The sequence below is a fragment of the Budorcas taxicolor genome, chromosome 15 (assembly GCF_023091745.1).
Source record: "Budorcas taxicolor isolate Tak-1 chromosome 15, Takin1.1, whole genome shotgun sequence".
NCBI classification, from domain to species: domain Eukaryota; kingdom Metazoa; phylum Chordata; class Mammalia; order Artiodactyla; family Bovidae; genus Budorcas; species Budorcas taxicolor.
The window spans coordinates 7,446,734-7,457,672 of NC_068924.1; the positions used below are offsets into that span (position 1 = coordinate 7,446,734).

At 34.8% G+C, this 10,939-nt stretch overlaps 1 protein-coding gene across 1 annotated transcript in view; it reads left to right on the forward strand.

The window, feature by feature from the left end:
* The window catches only part of PGR (progesterone receptor), a 113,443-nt gene extending 103,139 nt beyond the window's left edge, over window positions 1–10,304 (forward strand). The window contains exons 7-8 of the mRNA XM_052652959.1: window positions 7,236–7,393; window positions 10,149–10,304. Of these exons, the coding sequence (XP_052508919.1) occupies window positions 7,236–7,393; window positions 10,149–10,304 (314 nt within the window). The remainder of the gene's footprint in view (window positions 1–7,235; window positions 7,394–10,148) is intronic.
* Window positions 10,305–10,939: the final 635 nt, after the last annotated feature.

Sequence of the window (10,939 nt, forward strand, 5' to 3'; positions counted from 1 at the left end):
CAAGCCAGAATACTGGAGTGGGTAGCCCTTCTCTTCTCCAGGGGATCTTCACAACTCAGGGATCATATCCAGGTCTCCGGCATTGCAGGCAGATTCTTTACCAGCTGAGCCACAAGGACTACTGGAAAAACCATAGCTTTGAATAGACAAAGCAAAGTAACATCTCTGCTTTTTAATATGCTGTCTAGGATGGTCATATCTTTCCTTTCAAGGAGCTAGCATCTTTTAATTTCATGGCTGCAGTCACCACCTGCAGTGATCTTGGAGCCCAAGAAAATAAAGTCTGCCACTGTTTTCATTGTTTCCCCATCTATTTGCTATGAAGTGATAGGACCAGATGCCATGATCTTCATTTTTTGAATGTTGAGTTTTAAGCCAACTTTTTCACTCTCCTCTTTCACCTTCATCAAGAGACTCTTTAGTTCCTCTTTGCTTTCTGCCATAAGGGTAGTGTCATCTGCATATCTAAGTGAATGAGTGAGTGAAAGTTGCTCAGTCATGTCTGATTCTTTGTGACCCCATGGTCTGTAGCCTGCCAGGCTCCACTGTCCATGGAATTCTCTAGGTAAGAATACTGGACTGGTTTTGCCATTCCCTTCTCCAGGGGATCTTCCTAACCCAGGGATTGAACCCAGGTCTCCCACAGTGCAGGGGGATTCTTTACCATCTGAGCCACCAGGAAAGCCCTATCTCCATATCTGAGGTTATTTATATTTCTCCTGGCTATCTTGATTCTACCTTGTGTTTTATCCAGCCCAGCATTTTGCATGATGTACTCTGCATCAAAGTTAAACAAGCAAGTTGACAGTATATAACCTTGACGTACTCTTTTCCCAATTTGGAACCAGCCCATTATTCCATGTCTGATTCTAACTGTTGCTTCTTGTCCTGCATACAGTTTTTGCAGGAAGGAAGGAAGTTGGTCTGGTATTCCCATCCCTTTAAGAATTTTCCAGTTTATTTTGATCTACACAGTCAAAGGCTTTAGCATAGTCAGTGAAGCAGAAGTAGATGATTTTCTGGAATTGTCTTGCTTTTTCTATGATCCAGCAGATTCTGGCAATTTGATCTGTTGTTCCTCTGCCTTTTCTAAATCCAATTGAACATGTGGAAGTTCTCGGTTCATGTACTGTTGAAGCCTCACATGGAGAATTTTGAGTATTCCTTTGATAGTGTGTGAGATGAGTGCAGTTGTGCAGTAGTTTGAATGTTCTGTGGCATTGTCTTTCTTTGGGATTGGAATGAAAACTGACCTTTTCCAGTCCTGTGGCCACTGCTGAGCTTTCCAGATTTGCTGGCATATTGAGTGCAGTACTTTCACAGCATCATCTTTTAGGATTTCAAATAGCTCAGCTGGAATTCCATCACCTCCACTAGCTTTGTTTGTAGTGATGCTTGCTAAGGCCCACTTGACTTTGCACTCCAGAATATCTAGCTCTTGGTGAGTGATCACACCATCGTGATTATCTGGGTCATGAGATCTTTTTTGTGTACTTCTTCTGTGTCTTCTTGCCGCCTCTTCTTAATATCTTCTGCTTCTGTAAGGTCTTACCATTTCTGTCCTTTATTGAGCCCATCTTTACATGAAATGTTCCCTTGGTATCTCTAATTTTCTTGAAGAGATCTCTAGTGTTTCCCATTCTATTGTTTTCCTCTGTTTGTTTCCAGCGTTCACTTAGGAAGGCTTTCTTATCTCTCCTTGCTATTGTTTGGAACTCTGCCTTCAGATGGATATAGCTTTCCTTTTCTCTTTTGCCTTTCAGTTCTATCCTTTAGAAAGATAAAAGAACATATTCTAATGAAACAATGCTGAATATATGAAAAAGGAATAACACAAAGAAAAGAATTCTTGGAAATATATATATGTATATATATATATATAATTTTTTAAGTGGCTAGAGAATTTGAAAGTTGGAAAACCTCTCAAAAGCAGAGGTAAAAATATCACTGTTCAGAAGGAAGTGTGTTTGTGTGCATGCTCAGTCATTTAGTCATGTCCAACTCTTTGTGACCCTATTGATTGTAGCCCACCAGGCTCCTCAGACCTTGGGATTCCCAGGTAAGAATATTGGAATGAGTTGCCATTTCCTTCTTCAGGGGGCCTTCCAACCCAGGGATTGAACTTGCATCTCCTGCAGGCAGATTCCTTTCCATGAGCCACCTTGGATGCCCTAAATAGACATTGGCAAAATTTAAAACTTTGGTGCATCAAAGGACTCAACACAAAGAAAGGTTAATCCATTGATTTGGTGAAAATATTGAAAAAGATATCTGCTAAAGTAAGAGTATTAATATCCAGATGACATAAAGAATCTCTACAATCCAACAACAACAAAAAATAAACCAATTTAAAAGTAAAGGCCTACCAACAGTGTAAGAGGGTTCCCTTTTATCCACACCCTCCCAGCATTTATTGCTTGCAGACTTTGGGATGATTTGGGAGAATGGCATTGAAACATATATACTATCATGTAAGAAATGAATCGCCAGTCTTTGTTCGGTGCAGGATACAGGATGCTTGGGGCTGGTGCACGGGGATGATCTAGAGAGATGATATGGGGTGGAAGGTGGGAGGGGGGTTCATGTTTGGGAACTCATGTACACCCGTGGTGGATTCATGTCAATGTATGGCAAAACCAATACAGTATTGTAAAGTAAAATAAAGTAAAATAAAAATTTTTTAAATAAATAAATAAAAGTAAAGGCCTTAATAGACATTTCTCAAAAGAAGATTTACAAATAGCCATTAAGCACATGAAAAGATACTCAGCCTCACTAATCATTAGAGAAGCACAAAAGCCACAGGTGGATACCACTTCACACCCATCGGTATGGTTACTTACTCTCAGTAAAACAAAAAAATTATACTTGGAAAGAAATCCTAGTTAATTCTATATGACTTGACTGTGGTAATATTTTACATAGTTAAATAATAAACACTGAATATTGATCTAAGAAATATTATGAAAATTATATTAGGAAGATGAGGAACAGGAAGTTCTTCGTATGTGAGTATATGATTGTGGTATAGGGGTGATGATCTGGAATATGGAAATAGAGCTGTAGCCCTGTTTTCCATACTGTTATGAATTCAAATAACAGCAATATAAGGGTGTCACTTAAAACTATGGAAGGAAAGACCAAAATAAACAGTTGAAAAAACTGAAAGCTTTGGCTTTCTGAGCATGGGAAAATTGGGGTTGCCTAGGTAGGACTCTTTGCCTTAATAAAGTTACAGCACTGATTAAATATATTTTAAAACTGGGCTTTCAACCACAAACTTAGAAAATATTTTAAATATATCTTAATACAAAAAAAAATAGTATAAACCAAATCACTAATAAGCATTAAAAAATTATTCAACCTCAATAACAATTGGAGAAATGAAAATGAGATGATAGTTTCTTTTTCTCTATAAAATAAATCATTACCCTAAATGAAAATTGCTCAGAACCAACCACCCAACACAAATAGTAAGAAGTGTTGATAATTTAGAAATATATATTTTGAGTGTTAAGAAAGTTTATACCTTTTACTCTAATAATCCCACTTATAAGAATATATCCTTTAAATATCAGAAATGACATTCATCATAGTTCAGTTCAGTCACTCAGTAGTGTCTGACTCTTTGCGACCTCATGGACTGCAGCATGCCAGGCTTCTCTGTCAATCACCAACTCCCGGAGCTTACTCAAACTCATGTCCATTGAGTTGGTGATGCCATCCAACCATCTCATCCTCTGTTGTCCCCGTCTCCTCCTGCCCTCAATCATTCCCAGCATCAGGCTCTTTTCCAGTGAGTCAGTTCTTCCCATCAGGTGGCCAGAGTATTGGAGTTTCAGCTTTAGCATCAGTCCTTCCAATGAATATTCAGGACTGATTTCCTTTAGGATGGACTGGTTGGTTCTCCTTGTAGTCCAAGGAACTCTCAAGAGTCTTCTCCAACACCACAGTTCAAAAGCATCAATTTTTCGGCACTCAGCTTTCTTTATAGTCCAACTCTCACATCCATACGTGACTACTGGAAAAACCATAGTTTTGACTAGGTGGAGCTTTGTTGGCAAAATAATGTCTCTGCTTTTTAATATGTTGTCTAGGTTGGTCATAGCTTTTCTTCCAAGGGGCAAGCCTCTTTTAATTTCATGGTTGCAGTCACCATCTGCAGTGATTTTGGAGCCCCCCAAAATAAAGTCTGTCACTGTTTCCACTGTTTCCCCATCTATTTGCCATGAAGTGGTGGGACTGGATGCCATGATCTTAGTTTTCTGAATGTTGAGGTTTAAGCCAACTTTTTCACTCTCCTCTTTCACTTTCATCAGAAGGTTCTTTAGTTCTTCTTTGCTTTCTGCCATAACAGTGGTTTCATCAGCATATCTGAGGTTATTGATATTTCTCCCAGAAATCTTGATTCCAACTTGTGCTTCCTCCAGCCCAGCATTTCTCATGATGTACTCCTCATATAAGTTAAATAAGCAGGATGACAATATACAGCCTTGACGTACTCCTTTCATGGAACCAGTCTGTTGTTCCATGTCCAGTTCTAACTGTTGCTTCCTGACCTGCATACAGGTTTCTCAAGAGGCTGGTCAGTTGGTCTGGTATTCCCATCTCTTCAAGAATTTTCCAGTTTCTTGTGGTCCACATAGTCAAAGGCTTTGGCATAGTCCATAAAGCAGAAGAAGATGTTTTTCTGGAACTCTCTTGCTTTTTTTATGATCCAGCAGAGGTTGGCAATTTGATCTCTGGTTTCTCTGCACTTTCTAAATCCAGCTTGAACATCTGGAACTTCACAGTTCACATACTGTTGAAGCCTGTCTTGGAGAATTTTGAGCATTACTTTACTAGCGTGTGAGATGAGTGCAAGTATTGTTTATATTAGTAAAATATTGCATGATGTTGCATGGTGCCAGTGTTGAATGATAAGATAATTACTACGTATTTCTGTGATATTAAATTTTTTATGTGAGAATTAAAAACATTCATATATGAAGAATTTTGAATGATTTAATTATGTAAATATTCTCAATATAATATTATTAAATATCCCAAACTATTGGATTATAGGATCTCAGGTGACTTATAATTTTCTTTGTATTTTCAGTATTTTTCAAAATTTTTTCTAATTGATACACACTATTTTTAAATAACTAAACCCAAAATAAGTATTTTTTAAAGTATTCTCATCTAAAATAGCAAGCATATTGCTAACTGCCCTTCAGTCACTCTCTCCCACTTGCCACAATATATTTACAAGAAATGCTGAAAACCCACATATGGAATCAATAAGAATCTCAGAGAAAATTCCCCAGCCATGTAATGCTGAGTGTAATAATTAAGAAAACAATGAATTAATATAAAGAGCTCAAATAAAATAGAAATAACTTTTTTACAGCTGGTTCATCATAGATCTGAAATCTAAGGAAGAGAGTGTAAAGGAGAATAATTTTCAGAGATATCCCAGGAGCATAGGATGACAGCCTAGTGATTAGATTATCATATCCTGGGAGCATGTTGTTAGTGGTTGATACTAATAGGATGAGGCAGGATGAGATTAGGCCTGATTTTCTTGACGTAAGGATAATTGCTTCAAGTCTGGTCCTCAACAGGTAGATGGATAGTGTCGAAGGCTTTGGGTTACTAGTTTTCCAGCTTTTTAAAGCCCAATGAGAAAACAATACTTCAGTAATCAGAAGAAAAAATAATTTTATAGTCATGGTGAAGAGTGAGGGAGATGTGAAAATTGGTTGGAATGTTTAAAAAGAGTTATGGATGTTTAAAATAGTTGCTATATGAAGCAAAGTGATTAGGTTATGATACTATATGTTATAATACTATATGTTATGATACACATAACATATACATACAGTTAAGTTTTCAGTTGGCGCAAAAGTGTCCTATTGCCCAAATTACCTAAGTCCCTTTTATACTGAGGATCTGAGCTCTTGAAAACTCTAAACCAGAGTTCACTCTTAGTTTCTATTGGCTTATTATCTCTGGCCTTCTTTTTCCAAAGGAAGTAAAAATGAATGTCTGTTGGGATACAGGAAATACAGAAAGAGGTTTTTAAAAAGCTTTATTTATCTACCTTTGCTGGAGACATAGAGTTGACTTTGCTCAAATGAAGTACACTTCTCTCTAGAAATAATGCTAAAGGTCAAGATCATAAATATCTAGATGTATAAATCCATAGATTATGTGATTTTTCTTTCAGTAATCTGGATATAGTTGCAGAAACTTCACTTATGGTTGAAGATTTGTTTGTGGGACAGTTGCAACCAAAGTAAAAGGAAATAAGGGAGCTGGGAGTTCTGGTAATAGAGTTGCTAAAGAAACCAACCAGGACATCTCAGACAGGTCACAACAGAAGAACCGGAAAGACTTAGGAGAAAGGCTGTAGGTTTATTGACTATGTAGTGGAAACAAGAGAATGGGCTATAGTACGACGTTGTGCCTAAAATTTGGGTGTATGAATTAAAGATTTCTGAGGTAGAAGTTATTATTTACTAGTAAATAATAACAGTAATGGTAAATACTCAAATTTTGTTGCTGATATTATGAGAGGCATTTATCAATAAAATCAGCAACAAAATTTGAGTATTTACCATTACTGTTATTATTTAATATTGTTCTGGAAGACTTAAACAATGTATTGAACCATGAAGGAGAAATGACAGCTACAACTGTTGGAAAGGAGAAAATAAGGATATTATTTGAGTATGGTATTGTATACCAAAAAAAAAAAAAGATAATCCAACAAAAACTGTTAGATTTTACAATATTAATAAATGAATGCATAAATAAAATAAAGTATAGCCAAGTGGCTGAATATAAGAGAAAATTCAAACATCAATGACTTTCTCTTGTATCAATAGTCAGGAGACAAAAAGATGCAGCATATCTGTCTTTGTAAACTTAAACTAAATATTTGAGACAGGAATGTATAATAATGTCAGATGCTCTTTAGAGCAGATGCTAAGTCAAATGCACAATCCATTAATATGGCTCTAAAGTAAGCTGAGATGTTCTTTAACTTACCTAGTTGTTGTTACCATATTCTTCAAAAGAACTAGAAGTTTTACATGTCCTAAAACTGTTAGTAGCACTCTTTTCTATTCAGATATTTGTTTCTAGAGTTGTGTATCAAAAGAAATCACTGTATAGTTCAGAAATTTATATTATAAAGTGCTACTGTCAACTTTTAAACATAACTGCCACTTGTAATTATCTTCTTACAGTTCCTTTAGAAGGACTAAGAAGTCAAAACCAGTTTGAAGAAATGAGATCAAGTTACATTAGAGAGCTCATCAAGGCAATTGGTTTGAGACAAAAAGGAGTTGTCCCTAGCTCACAGCGTTTCTATCAGCTTACAAAACTTCTTGATAACTTGCATGATGTAAGTATTTTGGTTTATAGAATATCAGTGATTATTCTCTGAATTCTATCTATTACTTCTTAAGTGTGAAGTACAAGTTTTACTTCATGTGTATTCGTCAAATTTATGTTTGTACTTCCACTTTAAAACATGACTTGCATCATACTGCTCACAATTTATATTGTGCTTTTTTCGTTTTCAGTATAGATCACTGAAATATCCTTTTACTAGTATTTGTGAGATTTGAGAATAATTTAATGGTTGATAGGAATTGTGATACATATTCCTGAAAATGCTCCAAAATGTTTTTGTCTTAAGTTAGAAAATATTTTATGTAAACTGGGAAAGCAAAGATATAGATGTGGAGAATAAGACTCTCATACCATTTTGGGTGGAGTTATAAGTTAGCAACAATGCTAATGGACAATCTAGCAGTGTGTGGCAATAGTTAAAGGTTGCATTCTTTTCAAATTCTCACATTTTAGGGTTTATCTTAAATAATTAGGCAAGTATTTAAGACATGTATGCCTCACTGCTTATACAAGAGGGGGAAAAAAAGCACCTTAGAAATGCCTAACACCAAACTGGATAAATATATAGGGTTAGTCAAGATGTTTTGCATACAAACTTTTATCATTACTGTGTTCAGAAATACTAAAATAATAATCAAGGCATAAAAAGCTCTCTGCTCACTAGATCAAATATGAGGCCTCACTGCTGAATGTGAATAGCCAAGAATTATTAGCCATTTAGATGAAGTCTCTCAAATGTAAGGCATAGAACAAAATAAACAGAAAAAAAAAAAAAAGTAACTTGAAGGAAAAAGTTCCAGTGCAGATAACAGAAGAAAGCATCAAAAGTTAAAATACTCACAGAAGTAAGAATGATGCTGCATCCATGAAAAAAGACTGGAAAACATTTTAAAAAGGACATTTAGTGAGAAAATACTTTTGGATAATTAAAGGAGGGCATAAGTTAAAAATTCAATATAAATATAAAACTCAGAAAATATAAATCTCAGGAAAACTCAGATAAAAGTAACAAATAAAAAGATATGAAAATGTAGAGAGGAAGCAAATTTAGGGTATTAATCCACAGGGCTTCATTTTCCAGTTTGTAGTAATCTCCAAAAGAAAGGGTGGAGAAAATCAAGGAGAGGAAATTGCATAAGTAATCTTAAAAGAAAGGTTGCTAGAACTGAAGGATATGAATTTTCTGAGCATAAGGGCCCGGTATGCAGACTCAACCCAACTGAACCAAGGCACAGTATTGTAAAATTTCAGCATACCTAGAATAAAAAGGGTATCCTAAAACATACCAGTGAAAAAAGAAGCAAGTCACATCAAATCATCAGGATTCAGAATGTTGCAGGACTTCTCAACAAAAATACTAGAACCCAGAAAATAATGGAGAATTTTGAAAGAAAGAAAAATATTCAAAGAATTTTGTACCAGCCAACCATCAAACAAATATGATGGCATCATGAAAGTATTTTCAGACTTGCAAGGTCTCCCAGACCTTACCTCAAATACAGCCTTTCTCAAGGGCATCTGCAGGATTTCTTACAACAGAACCCTGGCGTAAGCAAAGGGAGTATGAGATTCAACCCAGGAGAGACACAAAGGGGTGTCCCAGCACAGTACTTAGTGCACAGGGTTTCAGGGTACTAGCACCAAAAAAAAAAAAAAAAGTTTGATTTGAGATATTACTAATTGTATGAACATACTGAAGTAAGTTTTTAGAATTCTGTCAGAAAATTTGACTATGGCTCTGTGATAAATATAGAAAAAACAAACAAAAAACCCACAGAAACATGAGGTGATTAGCACTAGCAAAATTAAAGTAACTCATGTAGGAAAAGAAATGTAATCCAGCAAGAAACAATAAAAATTTGTATAATATAAATGCTAGATATTGATTTAGCCAAAAATTGAGATATATCTATATAGAGAATAGGAAGAGAAAGTGTGTGTAGTTGAGAAGATGGGTGTATAATACAAAGAAAGCTAAATCCTTATTTAATAGGATCCTAATAATGTAAACTTTGGGAAATATAATTTATTAGAAATACAGAGGTAAATATCAAATGACCGAGACTAAAGTAATTCAGAGTTGTTGCATCTGTGATTTTGCTCCTGTAGGTCTTGCAGTACTATCTGACTTTCAAAAATATGTGCATGAATTATTTTGACAGAATTAAAATTAGATTAAAATGATGCTTTCCTGGCAGCCCAGTGGTTAAGATTCTGTGTTGCCAGTGCAGGGAGTGTGGGATTGATCCCTGGTTGGAGAACTAACATCCCGCATGCAGTATGGTGTGGCCAAAAAAAATTAAATTAAAATTAATCAGGTTGGGTTGTTTGTATTGACTGCCTATTGTTATGTGGGAAAAGCTGGATTAAGAAATAAACTAAAAGTAATTTCATTTATGAAAATATATATGCATATATATATATATTATTATGCATATATATATTATGCATGTACTTGAGTATGTGTAAACAAAAAACTTGAAATATGCCAAATGTTCACACTGCTTATCCAATAGGATTATAGAATACTTTCATTTCTTTAAATCTTTCTATATATTAGAATATTTCATCATATGTATGTAATATTTTATATATTATTCTGGAAATGGAGGGAGTTTTTTCATTTTGGTAAAAAACAACATCTGAAGCATTTCTATTATTAGAAAAATAAGCTTCGATGTTTATATAGTTTAGAAATTTATTATTTTCCTTACATGTTTCTTATCCATTTGTTAAACCAACAGCTTGTCAAACAACTTCATCTGTACTGCTTGAATACATTTATCCAGTCCCGGGCACTGAGTGTTGAATTTCCAGAAATGATGTCTGAGGTTATCGCTGCACAATTACCCAAGATCTTGGCAGGGATGGTGAAACCTCTTCTGTTTCATAAAAAGTGAATGCCATTTTTATCTTTAAAAAATTAAATTTTGTGCTATGTCTGTTTTTTTGGGGGGGTCATGATTATGAGGTCACGAGTTTTTACTGTTTTTCTCAAAGCCTTACCTTTATAATGTGTCATACTATGTAAATTTCAAAGAAAAGTTGTGAGGTTTAATTGTTTTCCTTTATAAAGCATAATTCAGATTTTTAATGTTTTTGTGCACCCATATTTTCCTTAAGAGTTTGCAAGGTTGAAACAGTACTAAAGTAACTGTTAATGTTAATCTTATCCATATCATTTCATATCGTTCAGGTGACATTTTTAATTTTCACATATAACAAATCTACTTTAGAGAAAAGAAGAATCTTACATGTAAAAACAAAAAGCTGTTCTATGTTCTTTCTATATAGCTCCTTTTGTCTCCCTGATTATATTTACAAAAATGAAACAAATCGGTATGCAAAATTATAGCTATATGAGTGTATATACTTTTTTGTGAGAAGGTAATTTATAACCTTAACCATATTTTCCAAAGGGTTTTTTAATGCAAAAAACATATAGAAAAAGAGTTTAAAATTCTTGAAATAGATTGATGCTCCTCAAACTAAGAAAACCAGCTTATATGTTAAGACTGTTTCCCAGATCGGAAAC